Source organism: Ostrea edulis, chromosome 1 (assembly GCF_947568905.1).
Source record: "Ostrea edulis chromosome 1, xbOstEdul1.1, whole genome shotgun sequence".
In the NCBI taxonomy this organism is placed as follows: domain Eukaryota; kingdom Metazoa; phylum Mollusca; class Bivalvia; order Ostreida; family Ostreidae; genus Ostrea; species Ostrea edulis.
This window is the reverse complement of record NC_079164.1, coordinates 73,759,628-73,786,257: the sequence shown is the minus strand read 5'-3', so window position 1 is coordinate 73,786,257 and position 26,630 is coordinate 73,759,628. Positions and strand designations below refer to the sequence as shown.

Genomic DNA, 26,630 nt, shown 5'->3' with positions numbered 1-26,630 from the left:
AACACTCCTTTTCAGTTTACCTGAATTACCCATGTCACTTAATGCGACCTGTTTTTGAATGTCACTTCATCAGTCAGCCGTCTGTCATGTGTTTAAAACATTTGTACATTTTATACTTCTCAGATTATACGTACAGGACCAATTTTTATTAAATTTGGTACAAGACACCTAAAGGGTACAAACAATTACACTTACGAAATTCATGGTCTCTGGTTTTCTGGGAACTGAGGGGTAGGACCAAAACCTTGGTAAATAATGCCTGTACAAACGTTTGAATTTTACGATGCTTGGATCAGGATTTCTGGTGCTAGGCCAGAGCTTTATGTATCAAATAGTGTAAATGCATCATTTGTTGAAAATCTTTTAACTCCTAGTATCAAACAACCAGCTTTAGTACATGTTTCACACCGAACAAAAGATGTTTGCCTCTACCAAACCACTTGCACACTCCAAGTCCATGCTGGATAAGATATATAGGCACCTGATCCCACATCAGTTATGTCCAGGGGTCCTTGATTGCCCAACTCTATTTTGTATTCCTTAGAGAAGTTATGAGGTTGATCACTGTTCGTTATCTTCACCTTTTCCATGAGCTGGAAACTTGAAAAACAGCAGCTCTGATTTGTCCATCACAACTTTCGTCTTCTGAACATTCCAAAACATAACAGCACGAATCTTCTGGATATTTAATGTCTTCCTTAGTTTTGTTTGTACTGGACTGCGCATAAGGTGTGAAGCAGAGTCCTTCAGTATGTTCTATCCTGTGACCATCTACGTTTACTAAGTTGGCCTCAAGTCCATTCTTCTGCTTTCATTTTTTCTCGCCCATTCTCCATGTTTTCCTGCTGGTGTCCACCTCATCACCACCGGAAGAATTGATAATGGTGTTTTCAAGGGTCAAATACCGTCTGGGTTTCCACAAAACTGCTATAAGATTTCTGTGTAAGATTAACAGTCCTATTTCTTGATGGATGTTTTGAGGGGAAAAACCCTTCCTTAGGAATTTTTAAACTATAGAAAAAGAGTCTGAAATAATAATACATTTTTATTGCTGCTCATATGCCTTCATAACAATGAATTCAATGCAATAAACATTTTTTCATTTCACAAACAAGTACCATCAATATCGTATCTGAACTGTCATGCCCGTTTTATATACAGTGTAGCCATGTAGAAATTGGTATCGTACAAGTTTTACATTATGACTCCTGGGTCGAGGCCTCTGCTGGTGGACTGTCAGTCCCCGAGGGTCTCTACAGCCCAGTAGCTAAGTACTTCGTTACTAGCTTGACAATACGGATGTATATTTAATTGCTGTTATAAAATTTAGAAATTCATTTCAAAATTAAGGATTATCTCCCTCATGCATAGCTCTTATCCTTAGACGAATTTGACTCCACATTTTTTGGCACGCTGTTTTTGGCTATAATAGCTCTAAAACTTCATTTTTATTTCGGATTTTAAACATTTCGGTTGAGCATCACTGAAGAGACATTATTTGTCGAAATGCGTATCTGGTGCATCAAAATTGGTACTGTATAAGTTTTACATTATGACCCCTGGGTCGAGGCCTCTGCTGGTGGACTGTTAGTCCCTGAGGGTCTCTACAGCCCAATAGCTAAGTACTTCGTTACTAGCTTGACAATACGGATGTATATTTAATTGCTGTTATAAAATTTAGAAATTCATTTCAAAATTAAGGAGTATCTCCCTCATGCATAGCTCTTATCCTTAGACGAATTTGACTCCACATTTTTTGGCACGCTGTTTTTGGCTATAATAGCTCTAAAACTTCATTTTTATTTCGGATTTCAAACATTTCGGTTGAGCATCACTGAAGAGACATTATTTGTCGAAATGCGCATCTGGTGCATCAAAATTTTTACATGAGAGGAAAAAAATATTTTACTGTGGCCTTTAACATTACATTTAGAGATATCGACGACGTTTTATGTATTAGCAATCTCTTTTTTTAGGTAATATCACATATTTTAACATGATGTTTATTTATCAGTTCATATACATTATTCCCATACATAATATTTTACGTCGAGAAAAATTTAAACCTCCTTTGCATCAAAGTTATTATGGAAAAAAAATTTGAAATTTCAAAAACAGATTGGAAATCTATTTATGAACAAAATATAATAGCTATTAACGACAGATATATATATATATATATATATATATATATATATATATATATATATATACAGATATATATATATATATATCAGATTTTAATTACAGATTGTTAAATAACCTTTTGTGTAACAGAGAAATGCTGAAGAAGTGGAAAATTATAGAAAATAATTTATGTATTTATTGCAAAAAATGTACAGGAAAGCAATGAACACTTAATTTTGAAATGTAAAAATGTTGCTCATATATGGGGTATTCAAAAAGTTGTAAATTTCAATGTATCGTGGAAAACAATTGTAATTGATTTTTATCATGAAAAGAATGATAAAACCTTTTTTTGAATCTATTGATATCTATCATTGCTTGTAAAATATACAAATACAAAATGTATTGTAGATTAGAAAACAAACAAGAAAAATCAGAGGAAATACAATATCACATAAAGAATGTATTATTCTTCTTTTCAAAGGTATATAAAAAAAACTACAACAACAAACATTTGTAAATGATTTGAAACATATAAAAGAAAAATTGTAACTTTAGTCGTAGATTTTTTCTAATGATAAAAAAATGATTTATCTGGGTATTTTCAGACATGTATTTTAGATAAATAAGAAAAACAAAACTAGTATACAAACTCTTTGAAATGATTTTGTCTATACATCTTTGAAAATTTTGTATGTTATATATTTCTCTGTGAAAAGTGTCGTAAATGTATTGTATATATTATATCTATATAATATAATTGCTGTTATAAACATGTTGATAATTATTACATTAAAAAACACAAGGAAGGGATCTGTACTAGTGCTGCCATTGGGGAGTTGTGTATGGACTGCATTCTATGTGTGGCGTTACCCTCTTATGGCAACCTTCAGAAATAAATGTGTATATTCTTTATATGCAACGATTTGTGTTGGAAGTAAGAAAACAAGAAAACGGCTCGGAATATCCAATACGTTTATTTGAGTTTGTTTTATTGATAATAAAATTGACTAGTTTGTTTGTATTGTTTCTCCTCCAATGTAAGGTCAAATGTCATTGAGATTGTATATTCACCCTGACATGCTCTATCTTGATAGAGTATGGTTGTTAGAGCACAACAAATCATGGTGTATCAAAAATAATAACACAGTGATCATCAAAGGAAAACCACCACAACAATGATACAAGTAATATTTAGAGTATCCTTGAACGAGTGTATCTTCCTATACCAGTCTCGGGGGCGGAGGAGCCCCCGAGATTGGTATAGGAAGATACACTCGTTCAAGGATACTCTAAATATTACTTGTAAATTCATTTAACTAATAGAACCGGAAACGGATTGATAGCTAAAATAGAAAGAGGAAGTCATTTGGGGGAAATCTCTCTTATACCGTAAAAGGGGGCCAGACGTTTTCTGTGTGTGCAGTGTGCGTATGTTTTCTTATAGATCTGATTATTCCATTGACCGTACATCATCATGTAAGTACTCTAACAACCGAGATCTAATTTGCCATTCATAAAAGTATGTATTGACCTTTAGGGAGCGGAAATGTGGATAGCGTGCCTATCTAGATCTAAACGATTTATCCAAAAGTATGCGATTTCCCCGCCGATCGCCTTTATAAGTCATTCTGCATAGGCAGTCGAGCTTTTGGGATGACCACTTGACCACTCCCTCACAAGTTAAGAGCTTATAATAGAAAGTAGAAACTGGACTAGGCCTATGTAGAAGTGACCTGACAAGGAAATCAGATATTTTAAATAAATTATTGGCTCTATATTTAGTATTTCATAGCATAAGGGAGAGGGGATATCCATATAATCTATAATCGCTATATATACATACTTCAGGTGCCTGTGGTAAAACCTATTCAAACTGAAATTCAAACCGAAACTTGAAAATAATCAATATGTAGTTTAATATGTAGTTTATCCAGATCTATACACACACTGTATATATATATATATATATATATATATATATATATATATATATATATATATATATATAATAAATTATTGGCTCTATAATTATCTATCATCTATCATCTATCATCGTTATCTATACATACTTAAGTGCCTGTTGTAAAACCTAGTCAAACTGCAATCTGATTAAAATTCAAACCGAAACTTGGAAATGATTTATTGATTGAGCTAATGTGGTATAACAGTCTCAATTGTAAATATATATATATATATATATATATATATATATATATATATATTGTTACATTTCATAATGTGTCCTGCAGATTGTATTTTATGGAATAGATCTATTCCATAAAATACAATCCGCAAGGACACATTATGGAATGTGATGACGGATGTCTGTCAATATCTTTCTGACACTCCCCAAGGGCAACAAGGGTGGTTTCCTTTGGATTGGGCTTGAAAGTAGAACATACTCCTTCGGAATAATGCTCCACACTACAGGAAGGACCGAAACACACTTTTCGATCCGCCATATTCCGCGCACTTAGCGTTCTTGACAACGCAGCGCCATCAGTTAAATTCAAGAACGATAACCGAAATTGTACGAAAATCGAAACATTCAGCGATGCTTTAAAATGTTATATTGAAACTTTCAACAACAAAAAATTTATTTCAGCGCATGCTTTATTCATTTGTTTAATGTTATATAATGATATATTTTCATACCACCTTTGCTGTTTTTAGATTTCAACGGGATTACAAGTAGTGTTTTGTATAGATTTACACTAAGCGTGAATCTCTCAAGTTTATGAACATGTATCCATAATTTAGGAACAAGGCAAAATCAATCAAAACTACGTTGTACTATTGCTAAACATATTACAGTGACTTAGAATGCTAAGTTTGGGATCATTTCGTGAACATGGACTTATCACGAAAATGCGATTTTACCTGATATTTACGTGGAACCATACTTAATATGTAGTTTAGCCAGATCTATACATACACTGTATACATATGTAGATTATATAGATAGATAGATAGATAGATAGTATGTGCACATATAAATATATATATATATGTGTGTGTGTGTGTGTGTGTGTGTGTGTGTGTGTGTGTGTGTGTGTGTGTGTTGGCTCTATATTTATAGAATGTTGTGTGCGTCTCTCTCTCTCTCTCTCTCTCTCTCTCTCTCTCTCTCTCTGGTTATCTGGTTATAGCACATGCAGATTTAATCTCGGTGCAGTGTTGGATGGGGGGTTAGATATGCGCCCCGCCAATATTGGGATTTGATCTAGTGATCGATATGTGTAAACAAAATTCAAATTTATCTTCACAAGTCGAGGGTTATTGATTCGTTATCTCGCACTGACCCTTGACTTATGAAAATGAATTGAATCCTGTTATAACAAAATCTTTTTGTCTTACAAAAAATAATGGTTACCTGTAAACTGCGAAACGAAATCGAAACGAAACAAAATCTACCGAAACGAGACGAAATCTACCGAAACGAAACGAAACCTACCGAAACGAAACGAAACAGATTGTATAACCGAACTCTTTTAATCATAATAATTAAAAATGGTATTTTAAGACCCTGTGAAAGTTACCACATATAAATAAAATTCTCCTCCCCTTTGATGTACAAACGGGAGCATGTATATATAGTGCTGATGTAAAATGTACAGACCGGTATCTAGAGATTCGCTTTGTTTTAATTGCAGACATCATGGGGGAGCAGGTCACTGAATGTCCGACCAGAAAGGAAGATTGGGAGATCCGGGCCTCACAATTGACGGGTTGTAATTCTACATACTCCTACCATTGTCTCCAGGACTCAAGGGGCGTTTTACGACAAATATGTATCGAGAGGACAAGAATTGGTGAAGGTGCGCACACATTTATATTGATTTATATATCTGTTATATCTCTATCTCACTTTTATGTGTTTGACAGTGACTCGTACATGACTTACAGTGATAATTGAAAAATACTCTTTAAAAGGATTGATTCTTGCCATATCTTAGACAAATCAAATCATGTGCACAAAATCTGCAGATTATATATGCTTCAGTTTTAAAACAAGCTACTTTAATTATTTTAGTGCCTTTAATTGTATAAATTAACACACGTGTTCGCTTGAGGACTGTGTCGTAGATGGCCTATGTTTCTCACAGAACGATAGGCCTAAGTATTTTTATTTAATTAAATAATGAAATAAGGTACAGAGAATATTGAATTTTAAGAGACTAGATTCTAGGCAGAATAATTAGCCCTGTAGTAAAAATAAAATGTTATACCACAGGCTTTCCACGCTTCACTATATGAAGGTAATATCATTATGTTATCTAAAGCTTATATAGAATAGATACTGCTTAAAATAGATGTTTATAAACCTTGCTTTACTAAAAATTGAACATTTATAAATACAATTCTAGTAAAAATAGGTCCCTTTGTTGTATTGGGTTGTAAATTTTCTATTTTTAGTAAAGTAAATTTTATCAGCTTTTTATCTAGGAAATAGTTTCACTTTTGAGAATACATGAGGGTATGAACTGCGATGCCTTACACCGGCATACTGCACGACGCTTTTAAATTAGTAGGTGGAGGGTCTTTTTTGAAGTATTCATGAAGCATCGCAGTTCCTCTCCTTCCTTCTGTGTTTACAAAAATGAATTTATTTTCATCTATATTTTTTTACTTCTGTCATTTCCTCATGAATGTAAACGAATTGTGCGTATGAATCTTGATAAATATAGTAAGACCATTTTAACGGCTGGGAATATTCCGACAGAAATGAAAGTAAAATGCAAAATATCAAAAATAGATTTCATTTCTAAAAATGCATCAGGGTTTAAAGAGCACTGCTTCACGCCAGCACACGTTTGCACTTCATGAAGGATGCACAGCTTAGAACGTCACAGTTCATACCGTCATGTATTTTTCAAAAAATGAAATTTATGTCTTAATTATTTACAACTGCACAAGGCTATCATTACAATTTTTAAAAAAAAATTAAAAACACATTTGTAATTTTAAAAATATTAGAGATTCACGTGACAACAATCATTTAATCTATTATCCGGTGCATATGTGCAAAATATCACACCTCATGCATCCAATAAAGAAAATAATCCATACGAACTGGCAGCCTTTTGTGTTAGAGTTTTGTGCACTGTAAAAGAACGTAGTAGAGGGAATGGTACTCACAAACTCGGACTTGGAGGTTTTTTGGCGCTCCACCCTCCTCCCACTCTAATGACCATTCACATGTAATTCATGAGTTATTCTACTATTATTTAAAGATTTTGTCCCCATATCAAATGTTTTCTCTAGCCGACATGTTTGCATATTTTCATGTTCTAGACGAAGTGAATACTTGGAATAGTTTATATAGGTTCATGATCACAAGTTTGCCTGATTTGTTTATCGTTTTATTTCTACCTAAGTACGTTGTTTATGAAAATTCTAGTAGTACCCATGGGGAGGAGGGGGTCGCTCTGAATATTTGTAACAGCTAGCATTTGAAACATATTGAATGGTTCATATGTTGTTTTTCAAATAATTTCTTACTTTTTATGCAAATTATATATATATATATATATATATATATATATATATATATATATATATATATATATACTACTCAAAATTTGATAAGGATCACTAGGTTATATGTGTGTAATTTACCACTAACCTAACAAAAGACATAAATTTGACTCAGAAACGTGGTTACTCAGGTTATGAATGAAAATTCATGAACGGCATGAACTTTTATCAATACGGAATGCTTGAAATCTGGTAACAACACCAAAAGGCATTTCATTACAAAAAGTTAACAGCAAACCAGATAAAGAATTACACAGTTTTTGGGGATAGTCCATCATTACACTTAGTCGATGAAGTGTCAATACCGGGTATGGCCTCCCCCTGCATCAATGACGGCTTGACAACGTCGAGCCATGCTGTCAATAAGCACCCGGGTGTTTCCAATGGGAAGGTTGTTCTACTCTTCCACGAGGGCGTTTCCGAGCTCTGCCAAAGTCGTGGGTTGTGCTCTACGGCGTGAAAGGGCAACCTGCAGCATGTTCCATACATGTTCAATCGGGTTCAAGTCCGGCGAGCAAGCTGGCCAGTCCATACCGACAATTGTCTCCTGCTGAAGGTACTGCTCCACCACCCTGGCGCGATGAGGACGGGCGTTATCATCCATCAGGATGAACTCAGGGCCAACAGCACCAGCGTAGGGTCTGACGTAAACATCGAGGATCTCATCCCGGTACCCCCGTCATTGTTCCTCTCTCCAGGACATGAAGATCTGTTCTTCCATCCTTGCTGATTCCAACCCAGACCATGATGGAACCACCACCATAACGGTCATGTTCACTGATGTTGGCATCATGGAAACGTTGACGTTGTCGTCACCACACTCGGTGCCTCCTGTCTGTAAAGTCCAAACAATACCTGGACTCATCGGTGAACAGAACTTGAACCCAATCGTTCTGTGTCCAAGTGACATGATCTTCAGCCCAGTCCAATCGCTCCCGCCGGTGTCTAACAGTCAGAGGGACTCGAACACATGCCCTTCTCGAGTTGAGACCTGCATTGTGAAGCCGATTCCGTATCGTCTGAGTGGACACATTCACCCCCGAGGCGTTCAGGAGGTCGTTACGTAGGCTGGTTGTTGTCCAGAAGGGATGGCGTCGTGCCTGAAGAGCCACAAAATTGTCTTGGCGTTGGGTTGTCGACCTCTGACAACCACCCCCATGCCGGTGTGCTGCTGTACCAAAAGTTTGCTGTCGGTTCTAGGCCCTGTTTACAACGCTCTGGCTGACGTTTAGTGCATTTGCAACGTCATGTTGTGAATAACCAGCGTCAAGCTTTCCAATACATCTGTCCAGTTGTTCTGTCGTCAGGCGACGCCTTACACGTTGAGGGGGCATTGTGTTGATAAACGTAGTGTAAACACGCAAGTGAGTTTGAAATTTTAGAAAGAATCAGACACCGATGCCTGAGTGAAAATCGTGCAATGGTAGCAAAAGCATAAACTGTGATGAGAAACGCATTTCCCATGGCATGAAATGCACGTGCAAGTTTGTTGAAGACGTTTTTGATTTCACTTGGACACAATATTGCCAGTTATGCAGTTATTAATTTTTTAAACATAAAAATATCTATGATCCTTATCAAATTTTGAGTAGTATATATATATATCCAAATGTGAAAAATTGCCTCAGTTTCCGGTAATCAATAGGTAAAATATTAAATAAAATATGACAACACGTTGTAAAAAGTGTTGTCATAATATATATTTTATTTAATATTTTACATATACAATGTATATATATATATATATATATATATATATATATATATATATATATAATATTATTGATACATTATATTAAATAGTTAATTGTCCAATCATCATATCCAGTAAATGACTTCATTTTATTGATATTGTAGTTAATCGTCCAATACTGACGTCCAGTAAATGACTTAGATTTCAGTGAAATACGCATGTCGTTAGACGGTCGTATTATGATATGGCACTGTCCATGCGTCTGTCTGCCTGTCTGACTGGCTGTCCGTCTGAAGTCATGCTTTCCTGACTTTTTCCCATAACAGATGTATGTACGGCTTTGAAATTTGATCACAATTTCTCTCTCAAGAAGCATAAGAGTGAGTTTGCATTTCGACTGAATTGATGCACCTTGACCTACTTTTGGACTAATAGTAGGTCAAACAGTTTTCCGGACTATTTTCATTACGGATACATATATTGTCCTAACTTTTAGTTATTAAATGCTTCGTCTCGGAGGAATACAAATTCAGTTTGCATTTCAGTTGAATTGGTTTGTCCATCCGTGACCTACATTAGGGCAACACAGGTTTTCGAAGCTTTTTCATTATGGATACAGATGTCTCCCTGAAATTTAGTAACATGTTTCCTCTTGAAGGAATACATGTTCATTTTGCATCTTTGCCATATTGGTCTGTTCTTGACCTACTTTAGGACTAAAAGTATGTCGGTGTTTTCTGGACTTTTTTCATTACGGATACAAATATTGCCCTGAAATTTAGTTACAAGCTTCTTTTCAGGATGGATTGATGCACCATGACCTACCTATAAGGCTTTTCTATTCAGAATGTGTATGATATCAATTCAGAGTGCATAATATGTCTCCAAGTTGAAATTCACTGTCCGACGGGCGTATGTTGTACATACCGTTTGCGGTACTCTTGTTGATATTAAATTAATAATCAAATCATCGTACAATCCAGTAAACGACTTAGATTTTATTCATATTATAGTTTTGTCCAATCATTGTATTTGATATAGTACGATTAAGATTTTATAAAGGTTAAATGTCCAATCATCGCATCAAGCAAACGACTTAGATTTGATTGATATTATAGTTAATTGTCTAATCATCGCATCCAGTAAATGACTTAGATTTGATTGATATTATAGTTAATTGTCTAATCATCGCATCCAGTAAACGAAGAAGATTTTATTAATATTATACATGTGTTAATAGTCCAATCATCATATTTGATAAATGTCTAGTCTTTCATTGATATTATAGGTTATTGTCCAATCCTGACGTCCCGTAAACGACTTAAATGGGAAAACTGTACCCTCTTCCCGGGATGTCCGACATCACAATACGTGTCTAACGAGGTGTACAGATGTAAGTATTGCAGCATACCTTATAACTAACATTAGGTGTACAGATGTAAGTATAGCAGCATACCTTATAATTAACATTAGGTGTACAGATGTAAGTATTGCAGCATACCTTATAATTAACATTAAATGTACAAATGTAAGCATTGCAGCATACCTTATAATTAACATTAGGTGTACAAATGTAAGCATTGCAGCATACCTTATAATTAACATTAGGTGTACAGATGTAAGCATTGTAGTATACATTATAATTAACATTTAAACAATAATTTTATTGGAATTATAATCTTAACCACAGTATTGAAGTCACATGTCTCTGTGTGTTTTGTCCTTGTAGATCCGGTGTGCTATGACAGTATATTCAACAGTGGAAGGTATAAATGCATATGTGTTACATGAATTTATGAGAGAGAGAGAGAGATGAGCCAACCATTTTGAAGGCGACTTACAATTGAAATCAAAGTTCTGTCAATCTGAAAAATGAGCAAATTCTAGTTGCTAGCTTATTATAAGCGTTCTCATGGCAAAATCAAAATATGCTAGTTTTCATTTATTTCATAGATAGAATACAGACTAATTAGTAGTTTATTGCATGTTAGAAATTACGTATTTGAAACCCTCTCGAATTTTACAGCAGTGCGCAATCAACAGATTCTTCCACTACAATGACCAAGGTGGGGACGGAAACGCTGCCCTCTCGGTACGTACCGTCTCCGAGTTCTGTCAACTATAGCTAATTCCAAAATCATGCAGTTTTTATATGCCCGTCTAAGACGGAACATTTGATGCGATGTCCGTCTCTATCTGTCTAGCTATCTATTTGTATGACCCAAAATTGTTAAGTTATGCATACCATGTGAAAGAAATCTAGATGCATATAATAAAATAAAAATAAGTTTTGAAATATCATTTCTGTAGTTATTTGAACAATTCTAGAGATATATTGACAAGTCAGTTGTACCAAGATTGACGTCTGTTTATGATCAGTAAACGTCTGACAGGCACATCATGTGCTGTGGTGGTGCACTTTATTTGTAAAGGATTTGTTAAAGGTATCTGTTTAAAATATCTTAATCATACACTCTGAAATATGTCTATGAAAACTAACATTATGGGCTGTTAAAATAGTCATGAGGTAATTCCTCACAGATGTGAAAAATATTAATCAAATCGAATTTGATTTCTTCCGCAACGATGTCATTAATAGCTATGATCATCTGTAATTTTTCAGGGATGATGACAGTTCACCAGTTGTCCCAGTCATTATAACATTATTGGTGCTTCTGGTTATAGTCGCTGTGATAGTGTTTATATTGTACAAGAGTAACATGTTTGGTGTTGGAGACTGGATTGACAAACGTAACATAGTTATTGCAATATTTTCAATTTACTTTCAAGTGTCATTCCATGTAAGATAAGATATGTTAATGATACATCATGGTCTTATCTTGTCAAATTATTTAGATCTTCCAATCTTAAAATAACCGAAAGTCATTTACTATTGTCAAAGGACACAGTAGGATAGGGACCCCATGTGGCTACCCCCTCCCCCTCATTTTTCACATTAATTTACAAACAGAATTTGAAGCCATAAAACCTTGGAAAACTTATTTCAAGATGATACCTGAAAGAGAAGAAATTATATAATCACTCTGACACGATTATGAATGTATGAAAGATGATGATAACGAACAGTGATCAATCTCATAACTCCTACATGAGAGCCACAGAATTGTCAAAGATTTTTGCAAATTTAGAGTTTTAGATGAAAATGGCATATCATTTTGAAAGCTTTGGAGAACATGAAGCACACATCTGCATATGTCCCATTTTTTGTGTACCAGAGTTGATACTGGTGTACGAAATACTCAAGTTGAATGGTACATTGTGAGCAAGATTGTGCCCTTTATTTTCTGAAGCAACTTCTGCTACAAATTTCTCAATTTTTGGCCAGAACATGAAGAAATTCAAATTTCAATTAACTCTGTGACCTTACCGGAAGCTCTGAATATGTTGTATGTTAAATATTGATTGTCATCTAAAGAGTTTGCTTTATTTAATAATGACCGACATTTTTTCCGTGATGACGTCTCAAAATGATGGAGGGGGTGCTTATCCTAACTTCTCCCTCACGAGAAAGATACCGATGTCAAAAGTACACGGTTGAATCTCTAAAAAAAAAATTAAAAGGACTATATACATGGTTCGGACCTAACTTGGCCCCTCAAAATTACAAAACTTAAGATCAAATGTGATATTTTCTAAACTTCAAGTATTATTAAAGTACCATGATTCCATTTACCCAACATTTCACTTCCTGTACAATGATGTCAGAGATAAAGCACTTTATTGTCTGCTGCTGTTTCTTGACAGAAAATGTCACTTCTTCACTTCTGTGTTTTTAGGTCACCTGAGTCACTCAGGTGACCTATCGCTATTGATTAGAGTCTGTCGTCGTCTGTTAACAATTGAACAATTTTGAACTTTTAACTTCTGCTTGATAACTATCATTTAAATTATTTAGCATGAAGCATCTTTGGGACAAGGGGGACATAAACAAAAACTTCCAGGGCTACTGCACCCCACGGACGTTAGGGGCTAGACATAAACTGCCAAACTGGATTAATTTTCAAATAATCTTCACTACTACACATCTCTTAAAATAAACTAAATGCATAGTGATGTAGAGCAGGAAGACCTCTAATACAATTGTAAATTGTGTTGAGCCAAACTTGGTAGATAGTATGTGTAAAATGTTTAAATAACATTTTCTTTAAAGCTATTGACACTAAATAGAAACTAATAGATAGTTGCTGTTTGACATGTTTCAAATCTATCGTTAGGTTGTTCTTTATACGCTGGTTTTGACTACTGATTACTCCATTTTCCCGCTCATGGCGGGTGTGACCGGTCGGCAGGAGATGTTTACTCCTCCTAAACACATGATCCCATCTTTGATATATACAGGGGTCCGTGTTTGCCTAACTCTTAATTTTGTATTCGTTATAGGCGTTATGAGATTGATCACAATTCGTTATCTTCACCTTTTTCATTTTGAAGGAGCAAGTAACCTTCTACCAAGATTACAAGACATCTTGTTTTATGTGCTGCTGAATATTTAAATTTAGCTTACATATGCAAAACAGGAAAATTATTATAGATTTTGCAGCCCATGGGGCTAGTGATACTTTAAACTTATGTTCAGAAGATCGATAAGGCCTGTACGTGGGCTCTTGTATTTTAAAAAACACAGATTGACTTTAGGAATAAGAATTTTATTTCTACTGGTGACGTGTCTGTGGATAGTAGCAATTTGAATCATATCCACGAAGCTGCTCAATATTTGTTGAAAGGGAAATATATTTCTTCGTACTTGAAATGTCAAACTCTAATACATTTACTCAGTGTGCTAGCAGTTCATACCATCATGTATTTTCAAAGTTGAAATTTATTTCTTATATTTGCATTCTATATTTATTTTCATTGGAATTCCCAGCCTTTAAAATAGACGTACTTTATTTGTCAAGATTTATATTCACATTGTTCAAAATTTCAACACATTCATGAGAAAAATTAAAGGCTATATAACTAAAATGTATGAAGACTTATCAAAGGTAAAAACATTGGAAATGTAAATATATAATCTTAGACACCCTGTGGGTGTTGGACATGTAATTTATAATTGCTATTCAATTTTAAAAAGTCCTCATGTGAATGTCATTAGCATCAGCATATTGATTAAATGTATTTTAAATAACTAAGATGACAAACATCTGCTATGAAGATTTTTATTGATAAAACAGAATGTTTTGAATATAGTAAAGGCTTTGTGGAAATGTATTGTTTGATTTCTATTATAGATATCATAAACAGGTCAAGGGGAAACCGAGAGGAACAGGAAATGGAAGGTAACTTAAAGAATTGATTTTACCGGTTAAGTATGCACTTTAATTGAATTCATTTACAATACATTTTAAATTATAGGTAAAATATAGTCATGTATATATGCTTTACTCTTTGTACTTCCTTAACGTAAAATGAATCTCTCAACGTAGATATCCAGGTGAATGCTGGAAATATTTCAAATGAAAAAGCGAACTTGCACTTATCCATCAAGATATTCACACTTGTGGAAACAAACATGAAGTAACAGGAGAAAGCCCCCGTACCACCCCCGCCCCCACAATAAACAAATATGCCTGTATATTTGTGGATATGGCCAACAAGTTTGGGTTTTGTTGATCACTGGCAAGACCTAGTTGAAAGTGATTTAGAGACATGTTTTATTTTATTATACGACTAGATGATTTAAAACATCGAAACTCGTCACAAAAACAGTAAGAACCTAAAATGATATCAGATTATTATCCTCTTTTGATTGCGTTTGATGTTACTATAATTCAACCATTATTACTTTAATAGTAAGCTATGTATAGTGCATCATAGTCAAAACTCAAAAGTGAGTATAAAAGAGTTTTCTTTGAGTGACCAAAAAAGGATAATCAATCGCATCAATTTTGAAATTCCTAATTCTAGCCTGATGTTGAAGACACCAAATGTTTTATTCGTCTCGAAGGCATGTGCAGACGTAGCTGTAGATCTGTAGCTCTCTGGGTATATATTGGGACAGACCAATACAATAGTTTACTAGAGAGCTATAAATCAGCAGCAAGTGCAGATGAATATAATCGCCACGCGTTTTGTTTATACGCCTATCTAGGACAGAACATATTATGATATGTCGTTCATGTCCGTCCATCTCTCAGTCTGTTAGCTTTTTCATTCATTTTCATTTAATTACTATGAAGCCTAGACTCATCAAACGACGGTAAGCTGATGTGCTAGAGGAAAAGGGGGTGTTACTCATCAAAGTATGTTACGTTACTGCGACCTTTGATTAAGATATGACCAAATATGACAAAACCCTGTCTTACTCATAACTGGACAAGTGTTTGGCCTAGAATCATCAAACTTGGCCACTTAGATCATCTTGCGTAGAACGTGTGCAGTATCCTACATTAAGGTCACTGTGATCTATAATTAAATTGATATGGCCATGTAAATGTATGCCATAGCAACTCTTTTCGGCTCTTTTAAATTCGAGTTCAAAAATCAACAATCTTTGTCAGTTGTAGAGAAATGTGAATTACAGCTGAAAATCAGGTCATGAAAACTCTTTAAAATGATCATTGTAAGTATTTTAAGGGAGGTAATCCCTGCAATTGTAAGAGAGCAATGTAGTAACCTTTTTTAAAATAACTAAAATACCAAGAAATATGCATTTACCTAGCTATAACAATATAAATGATTATTTTGTTTCTTAAAATAATGACATAAATATACAAAATTGAACAATCTACTACCAAAATGTAAAGAATTATTTAACAATTTTATCACACAATTTAGAGATTAATTCCGTTTGTCCCATGGGATTAATTATCTATTAAGCCATGTGTTTTAAGGAATTCATTGCATTCAAAGATCATTTAATAAGAGCCAAATTGTATTTGGCGGGTAATTAATTCATACCATTTCACAGAAATCTAAATACACGTAATAAACTGAAATATGTTTTGAAATATCATTTCTGTAGTTATTTGAACAATTTAGAAATATATTGTTAAGTCAGTTGCTATACCAAGGTTGACATGATTTTGTACCATGCACACCGATGTGTTTTATGATGAATAAAATCAGACAATTTAGCGTATCATGTGCCGTGGAGGTACACTTTATTTCTCTAGGTTGTAAAATCTTATATCCTATTGGAAAATACTAAATTAATTGATCATATGATAAAGTCAATCGTATCTATTTTCAAGTGAATGTCGGCATACCCAGAATTGATTGATAATGAGCGCTATTCATATTTTAGGAGAGAGAAAGCCTTTGGCACAGGTTCAAGGTACAGGTACTGTGTGTATTTTACATTTATATTTTAAAAGACCTCGTTTTATGATAACGCAAGGACACTTACTACTTTCATATCACTTTACAGGAACTCCACAGCAGAGAAAGCGGGATGTTAAAGGTACAGTATAGCCAGCACTACAAAAGATATTTTGTTGCTTTTTCTATTTCATTCCTATATTTTAAAGAGTTGATTGGAACTTATAACCCCAGAAATTGAAATATCTTGTGGCTGGAAAGTTTATATTATATTGCTGATTGGTGAAAGAGTAAGGACATGGTGATGGTCCTGAATTTCATCATCTGTCTTTTGTATGATATATGATATCTATATGATAAGGCTTTTTTTTCTTTACAAACTGTAAACCTAATAATAATTTAATGAAATGAAAATCAAGTAAGAAATATGGTAGCAGGTGTGTTACTGAATAAAAAGATAGGCCTATATTGTACAGTGTAAACGGCTTTCAATTTGCTCAAATACATAATTTAATCAAAGAGGGTGTTGCACCGAAGCGGAAACTTTCTCTAGTCGGAGCTCTGTTCCAGCACTCGTGACATAGACGTGACCTTCATCCATATTTATACTCTTATTGTGTATTTGCCATTTAATACCTGTAGGATCCCCCAGTACTAAGGGCAAGCCTAATACATTTTATGTGTCAAATGTATTATACATGTAGTCTGAACATAATGTTTGAAATCGTGAAAATTAAATTGTCTTTTTTTTTCCTTCTGAGTATCAGATACAATGTATACGGTTACATGTTACAAGTGTATCAAATATTTAATATTCTATACTACTACAGTTTAAAAGCTCTTATACTCCTATGTATTATTTTCTACAGCTATCATTACATGACTCTGAAAAAAAATATATGGAAATGTTAGTATGTGTTAATAAAGTTCAAAATTATTTGAAGTACATGCATCTGAAAACATTGATTTACCATAGCCATTTGTTACTGGAATGCATATCATGTTATCCACTCAAACTGTTTTACGGTTATTTACCTTGTTTGACCTTAAAGTTTTTCTTTCAAACCTTTGCAAAGTTCACAACGGTTTTTCGTAAAAGGCACCATGCCTTTGTCATCACCTTTCACTCAGGAAAACATACAAGTTCTCGTTAGCAGCCTATTAAAACACAGAAATTGCATGCTGTATTCGGAGTATTTGTTGCGAGTCCTATTCACAAACTAAAAAGTTTCGAGGTTGGAAATTTATTTCAAACTAGGCACATTGTAATAAACTGAGATTTGACATGAACCATTTTAAAAACTAGAAGTGTGTTTCAATTAAGAATAAAATGTAAATGAAAAACGTAATATGAAAAAAATGTGTCCATGAGGGATTCAAACTCAGTTGTTTTTAAAAATAAAACATCTTTACATACTAAAGTCGACGACCTTACCCACTGAACCACGCAGTAGACCATACATCACTATGGAAAATTAACATAAAGGTAGAGTTGAAAATAATATCTTTGAAATTGTTTCGTCTTTTAAATTGACATAAAAATGCCCCTGTGAAACAAAATTTGAAAGTGACAGTTTTTTAGTGGAAAACTCGAAGAATAATTTCGCGAAAGAAGTAGGTACAGTTTCTAAAGTCATTTGGCCCAAAATATCAATTATTTCACTTGGAGCTCAAACCCTGGCATTCAAATAAGGAATAGTTTAGCAAACCCAAAATCAGCTCAGTTTGATCAGCAAAATGATTTGTGTCATATGACGAGAGCTAGAAGTTGGCATAAAATTGCAAAAATGCCATTTTCAATGAAAATATCCACAAATTCAGGTGGTTTTCCTTTCAGAAAACATACAGCGCATGCCTCGAGCAAATTCATATTCAAGTATGTTTTTCATCTTAAAATAATACACAATATATATCATTTTCATTTTGCTCGACAAATGTGCACATCTTTTCCTGGGCAATAATATGTATGACATTTGACAGTTTTCAGGCTTATTTTGAAAAAAAGGCGGAAAATGTTTCATTCATGATGTCATAATGCTATCCAATCAGGAATATCATTCTGATTTTGTTGACATAGTATACCTGGCATATATTTTACTTTCTTAAAATGCTGAATAAGGTTAATTCCAAACACATTTTACAGAGAGAATTTTTTGTGCCTTTTTATGTATACAATCATACCTTGTTTCACGGAGGCAGTTTTTCTGAAATTCAGGGATACCCCTAAGACTAAAATCATATAAATCGCTTATTGCTAGATTTAAACACAAATTATTTTGGATAATTTTTGTATATACATGTCTTTAAAAGTTATTTTCGAAAATGTTTGAATCAAGACATAAGTTACAAATGGTTTTATTATATATTTTAATAACTTAATTTTATTGATCTTTCATGCAACACCTTTAAGGAAATCAATACGAGACGTACAACACCTTCTTTGTTTGTATGCATGCAACTGTGTTAAATTCATTTATGAGCAAATAGTGGGAAATTAGCTTTGAAGAGATAATGCTTTTAATTTTTTTTTAACCCGACTTAATTCAAATAAATTGTAGTAGTTAAGGCTGTACGGACTGTGGATATTGGCCTGGAAAGCTCAGTGGTTAGAGCACCTAACTAGTAATGCAGAGATCCCTGGTTTGATTCCCAATTCAGTCACACATTTTCTCATTTCCTACATATACATGTATTACAAAATATTACCTTGTCTTATTTGCTTGGTTTTTTGTTTCCATTGTCTATTGTTTAAATTTCGGGGATTTATCCCACAGAGAAAATTTAAAAAAAAAACAGCAGTGCGTACTAGTATTAAATGTTTTTAGTACATGTTTCAGACCTCGAACAAAAGAATTTTGCATGTACCAAATAACTTTGTACACCCCAAGTCCAAGCTTCATAGTTGGGTAACCGTGCCTTTGTATTTCTAATTATTAGACCAATAATTATCATTGATTGGTACCAAACAATCGAGGAAGGGCGTCGCGCTTTCTGAATACGGTGTGTCAGTACCAGACTTGGTATGGAGCATTGAATATTAAAACAAAAACACAAAAAGGGTGACTTGGGCGACCAACAGAAACAAGAGAACAGACATGCTCTATTTAAGATATATTCTCTCTCTCTCTCTCTCTCTCTCTCTCTCTCTCTCTCTCTCTCTCTCTCTCTCTCTCTCTCTCTCAGGTATCTGTTATGCCCCATCACTAACACTTCATGAAAATAGTATAGCTCACGGTGGGTGTGACCGGTCGACAGGGGGTGCTTACTCCTCGTAGGCACCTGATCCCACCTCTGATGTGTCCAGGAGTCCGTGTTTGCCCAACTATCTATTTTGTATTGCTTATAGGAGTTATGAGATTGGTTACTGTTCGTTATCTCCATCTTTCATAAGGTGTGTACTCACCATCTTGTGTTCGGGATTCGGTCACAGCGATACATTCAGCAATCTATCATTTGAAACAAATTTAAAATACACGGAGACAGTTCGTATATCATTCTATCAGCATGTCTGATCCGTTTTTCTTGGTCACCCAAATAGTCTGTTTTCAAAATCATTTTCAGAAATGATATCTAGGAAACGCATGTAAGTATTTTCTATCATGCCCGAAAATGTACAAAACAATAGTTTTAGTAAGTTCTTAGCTTAAATCCATTTGATAATACATGGCAGACACTCTTGAAATATGGATGAAGATATTTTGAATGTGTACGAAAAAGCTAATAATACTTGAAAACTACTCATTGTGTACCCTCACCTACCTGTTGAATACAGGTAAACTCCCCTTGGGGGGGCACATATTGTCAAACCCAGCCATTGCACCATTCAAGATAAATGCTGATGATCTTGATTAAAGGGATAACAAAATTTGGAAAGGTTATAAAAAATTGAATAGAGACCACAAAGAGTTTCATTTCTCGTGTGAAACATGTACTAAATATGTTGTTAAACTTTTCTCTCACCACTCGAATTGGTCCCTCACTTCGCTCGGCACCAAATCTCTTGGTACTCGAAAAAAGTTTACCAACATATAAATAGTACACTGTACGTAAGGAATAGATTGCTGTTTCGTTTAGTAAGAAATATGAAATCCAATAGCTGCTATTTCGTCTGTATACTAAATGTCACAGTATTAATTCAGAATTTTTTATATGAATTTTGAAGAGTTTGTTGAATATTCTACAATTTTTATGTAGCTGTGATGCATTTGTATTGTGGAACAGACTTATTTCTCTCTACAGGCGGAGCAGAAAAAGAAAGTGACAAAAAATTAAGAGCAGTGAAGAAATTGCACTCTCTTTTTCTTTTCATGAAAGAGATACCTAAAAAATGTGATATTAACATCGACAAATTAGTGCTGGACATCAGATTTCTGTATGAAAAGTCATTTGCAGACCTTGATGAGGACCAGCTTCAAAGTTTAAGAAATGGTGAATTTCAAACTTTACCCAGTTCTACTGTGTATACCATAGTAACAAATCTCTGCAACTTTGAGAAACCAACCAGAGGATGGGATAACCCACCATTGACAAACGATACGAAATTGAACGACTACATTGCCAGAATTCGAAGTCTTTGGAATGATATGTGTGATGGTAACATAGATGTAGAAATGATTGAAATTACACACCAAAAAATGCGAGATTCATTTGGTGAAGTTTGTGTTGCAGATGAGGAGGATATTAGTAGGGAAAAGAAAGAGAAAATAATTTGTAAGTTGAATTTTTAATACCGCACACTCCACAAAAGGACATGTACGAAATAATATCTGCCATTCTCATGAGTCATCAATTATATCTCTTGCACTTAAATTTATTTGGGAACAAATGTGATGCTGATTTCAAACAGAACCAATGTCATTTGGACTTGTAGAGATTTGATATTGTGCAAGAGAGGTTCTCCAGACATTTTGCTATATCCAAAATTTCGCATTTTCAAATTCTTCATTGATCAAAACTTTCTTCCTGTAAACTTTGAGGTAAGATAGTTTGAAGCATTAGGTGGTGTGGTAACAGGGTACGAAAAATTGGTAGTTTACTGGACATGCTAAATTACCTTGTATAGAAAACACTGTGACGATGGACCAAGAATAGCATATATATGTATCTATTTAGTCCATGTTTGGCAATATCTTTATGTAGTAGAAATTGGGTCTATGCCTCAGAGTGCTCTGCAACGAAGCTTTTTCTTATTTTTGTTATGAATTTCTGGGTATATAGGGTGAATATCTGCGCTCATGTTTTCCTTTGTAGAACTTTTGATATACAGCCTTTTTATGCGTGAATATGGTTTCACTACCTATATAATCTTATGTTCGCTTTACTAGTACATGTATATTGTATTCGATATAAAATAGTGTAGAGTGAATGTTAGTTTTAATACCATTATCAGGGGTATGTAACATTCTCCGATATTTTGTTTTTCAGGGAAGCAATTAAAACCCGACTGTGAGGTTGATGGAGAAGTTGTTTTGACAGAAAAGGTGAAAGAAATCTTAGAAAAATTGACAGATGAAGGTGTAGCTGTTTGTAATGGTGTCATAGGCTCTGGCAAATCGATGGCAATGAAATATATTGCAGAGAAATATATCAAAGATGGTTGGAAAGTTGTGTGGAGGGAAAAAAGTCTCTGTTCTACAGATATAGAAGTTAACCAGGACGAGAAACTTCTTCTATGCTGCGATAATATGTTTGGGGGAGTTTTGTACGAATGTTTGGCATCAAAGGAACTGGAGAATATAAAAGGGCTGCTAGACAACATTTTACAGTCGTCTAAAACAGGAGAAGTGAAGTTATTACTGTCCGTTCAAAGTCATGTCCTGAAAGAGTTAAATAAGGAGAGGTGTGTTTCGACAGTACTAGGAAACTTTAACTACAGAGTCGATATGGACAAATTAACAACTGTTGAACTTTATCTCATTTTCAAAGAAACCATTAAGAAAGGCTGTAAGTCACATCCCAAATGCTGGTACACGAAAACAGATTTTTCTAATGTACAACCTCTACTTAAAAATAATGTGGGATTGGTCGGGAATCCCTTCCTTCTCTGGGCCTTTGCAATGAATCATGCGTTTTTCACAGACAAAAAATTTCCCGAGAATCCTGTCAAAGTTTTGGTGCCCACTTTCGACAGACTGAAGACGGAAGAACCGAAATCATTCTACATCCTGACTTACTTATTGTTTGTCAACAAACACCAGAAAGGCACAGCATTAAAGAAATGGGCACAAGAATTACCTACATGTACTTCTATCGAAAGAGAAGAGGTCGAAGAAATTGGAGCTGATACTATCGCTTCGTATTTACACTCTGAGAAAGACACTATTCGAATTTCACACGAAATATTCCAGATTGCTCTGTTTCAATCCGTCTCGAAAACCAGAGATGGCCTCGACCTGATGCTCAAATTCTGTGAATTAGAATCCATTCTCAGTATCTGCAGACCAGATCTAGAAGATGCTTTCGAGGATTTTTCTGTTAAGCTGAAGGAAAAAGATGTTAAAATTCTTGAAAGTAGGGATCGATATAGGGATTTGATTTTAAAATCGAATCACCCATTCCAGGGATTTTTAAAACCCGAAGAGACTCTTAGTGACTAGAGATGATTACATTCTAGGTCGCTTTGGTTTCCCAGCTTTATTAGAACTTGGCATTGATTTTGTAATGCATAGATCCAGTAACAGCTGTGTACTTACATCAAAATCCTTGTAACCGAATGTACTTAATCAAAGTCCCTTAAAACATGTAGTGCTATTGCTTATATCAAGATGCGGATTAGTACAAGACTTGTACTAGCTTGAAAATGAGTTGTGCTTTAGTTGTGAATTTGCATGTGAAGTATTAAACTTTTATATATACCCATTGCAAAATAATTCTTGTAGGATAACCAAAGTCTATGCACAGTGGTCTTACAAATACACATAACTAAATGTATTAAAATACTCTGTCATTATTGACTTCATGAACTATTCTGAATGAAACTTGCATGTGTGATATCAATCGTGTTTGCATGAAGGTCTTCCTGCAAAATATGTGAATTTGCTTTTCGTGAGTATCAGACTTATTAGTCAAATTAATACATTCATATTGCCTATTGATGAATAAAAAGAAAAAGCTTCATTTAAAGAAACAATGGAAATGTGTTGTATGTGATTTACTACAGGCAAAAGTACTAGCACAGGTCGTGTGTTTAAAACGTTTGTACATTTTCTACTTCTCAGATTCTACAGGACCAATATTTACTAAATTTGGTACAAGACAATTACACTTACAAAATTCATGGTCTCTGGTTTTCTGGGGACTGAGGGGTAGGACCAAAACCTTGGTAAATAATGCCTGTACAAATTTTTGAATTTCACCCAAGCGGTCAGGATTTCTGGTGCAAGGCCCGAGCTCTATGTATCAAATAGTGTAAATGCATCATTTGTTAACAAGAGTACCGCAAACGGTACATAAAACGCCCATGAAAATGCTTATATAGGGTAAGCCATATAATTTGTAGAACTTTGCTTCAAGTAGTATCAGCCATCATCAGGCTGTGACACACTTTCTTCGTAGAATATGAATATTTCCTTTAAAAAGGGGGAGGGCTGAGTTCAACAACCTGTACTTTTCTCAAAAATTGAAGAAAATCAAAATCCTTACTACATGCACATCTCCAATATACATACAAACACTCTGTAAAACAAGATGATCCTCACTTGAAAATTGTGGGAGGAGTTAGCCGAACAAAATATATACCCTCCATATAACAATAATTTTCAAATGAAGAAGCAAAACTCCTGCAAGAGAGGTCGAAATGGACCAAAATTGCAACATGATCAAGAGTGATCCACAAAGAAGCTACATATCAAGTTTCAACTTGAAATGAAATTAGAAGCAGAAAACCCCGAACGAACGGACGGACGGACATGTACAGACATCGCTGTACCATAATATGTCCCGTCTAAAGACGGTCGTAAAAAATCTTTTAACTCCTGATATCAAACAACCAGCTTTCAGTAAATGTTTTACACCTATAACAAAAGATGTTTGTCTCTCCCAAATCACTTGGTACACTTCAAGTCCAAGCTTTATGGTTGGGTAACTCTACCATTATATTCATCATTGATTGGTAGTACATGTAATCAAGGGCAGGGTAACATGCTCCCTGAACATTGCATTTTCACTTTTTGGTAACATTGAATTAAAGACAAACACACAATGTTTGGGTGGCCTGGGCAACCAACAGAAACAGGAGATTATCATGCTGATAGAGTGGTTAATAGAATCCTTCATTAGTACGAGTGTGGGATAGGGAAATTCCACCGAGGGGACAAGATTCGCAGACTAGGACGAGGCTTTACCGAGTCCTAGACAGCGAATCGTGTTCCAGAGGTGGAATTTCCCTATCCCACACGAGTAAATAATGAAGGATTATTTTTCTCATATTTTACCTACAGTTTAGTGCATAAATTTAGGAGTTTGAGAAAATTCTGAATTATCAAAATCCTCATTTGAACTTCGATTCAAAAACTAATTGGATAGGCAGATAGATCACACCCGAAAATGGTTTACACTGTAATTGTAAACTAAAAAACCCAAGGTTGTCCAACAGAAAGCTATATACATTAAAATTTAAAGATAACAATGCAAAATATTTTTACTTCACCGTGTAACGTAAATCTTCACCGTGTAACGTATATCATAGAAAATATATGACGTCACAATCAAATGACGTCGCAGCAGTGTGAGACAGCAAAATCTCACATGGATGTCTCATGGAAAAAGTCGATCTCACACTGGTGATAATGTGAGAATAATAGAATCCTTCATTAGTACGAGTGTGGGATAGGGAAATTCCACCGAGGGGACAAGATTCGCAGACTAGGACGAGGCTTTGCCGAGTCCTAGACAGCGAATCTTGTTCCAGAGGTGGAATTTCCCTATCCCATCCGAGTAAATGATGAAGGATTATTTTTCTCACATTTTACCTATAGTTTAGTGCATAAATTTAGGAACTTTGTGAAAATTCTAAATTATCAAAATCCTCATTTGAACTTCGATGCAAAAACTAATTAGATAGGCAGAAAGAACATACCCGAAAATGGTTTACACTATAAGTGTAAACTAAAAAAAAACCAATGCTGTCCATCAGAAAGCTATATACATTAAAAATTTAATGATAACAATGCAAAATATTTTTACTTCACCTTGTAACGTAAATCACAAACTTCCGCCAGAGTTCGTTTGCTTACAAACAGAAGGCTAAAGATATAAACAGAAACCACAAAGAGTTTTAAGTACTTGTGTGGAACATGTACGAAGTATGCTGTTAAACTTTCTCTCACCACTACATTTGGTCTCTCGCTTCGCTCGGAACCAAATCTCTTGGTACTCGAGAAAAGTTTACCAACAGATACGGAATACATAGTGATAATAAACATGGATGGTTCATTACTGCTAGAGTATGTCAGGAAGCTTTGATGTTAGGACACAGTTTCTTGTTCAAAAATCTTCTAGAATTATGGACATCAAATACGAAACTGAATAATAAAGTGAAGTTCATCGCCCGTTAGTCAGGAGCTCTGATGCTACAATGTAGCATGGGCAGGATGAGCTTTATGGACCGTATTGTGAAAGTGGATAATTCTTCTATAATAACCTCATCATTCATTTAACATCAAACAATGAAACGGAATCCATAGCTGCTAAGAGCATGCAGATTTTAAGAAAACTCGCGGCGTTCTATAGAAGAACACAACCTTTAATAATCATCTTTTTAAAACATTTCGACAGCCATGTACTCTGGGTCAGGGGAATTGGCAATAGGGCCATAGACGATTTCACATTTTATCTAAGTCTTGGTTATTTTTTATTACTTATACCGAGACGTCAACATCCATAGGTGAAGTGCCACAAATTTAGACCTATGAATGGTGCCCAGGACTGAAGCTTTGTAGGCTGTTTATCCCGCCTGTTGCAATATATTTGAAATAACTACATGTACATT

The 26,630-nt window shown here is 34.6% G+C and overlaps 1 protein-coding gene across 1 annotated transcript in view; it reads left to right on the top strand.

Annotated features, from left to right (window-relative positions):
* Positions 1-23,777, top strand: part of LOC125682172 (uncharacterized) — a 38,592-nt gene extending 14,815 nt beyond the window's left edge. The window contains exons 2-11 of the mRNA XM_048922592.2: positions 6,365-6,389; positions 10,650-10,754; positions 11,091-11,127; positions 11,388-11,453; positions 11,985-12,112; positions 14,614-14,661; positions 16,629-16,664; positions 16,752-16,784; positions 20,837-21,352; positions 22,067-23,777. Coding sequence (XP_048778549.2) covers positions 11,419-11,453; positions 11,985-12,112; positions 14,614-14,661; positions 16,629-16,664; positions 16,752-16,784; positions 20,837-21,352; positions 22,067-23,238 — 1,968 coding nt within the window. The 5' untranslated portion in view covers positions 6,365-6,389; positions 10,650-10,754; positions 11,091-11,127; positions 11,388-11,418 and the 3' untranslated portion in view covers positions 23,239-23,777. The remainder of the gene's footprint in view (positions 1-6,364; positions 6,390-10,649; positions 10,755-11,090; positions 11,128-11,387; positions 11,454-11,984; positions 12,113-14,613; positions 14,662-16,628; positions 16,665-16,751; positions 16,785-20,836; positions 21,353-22,066) is intronic.
* Positions 23,778-26,630: the final 2,853 nt, after the last annotated feature.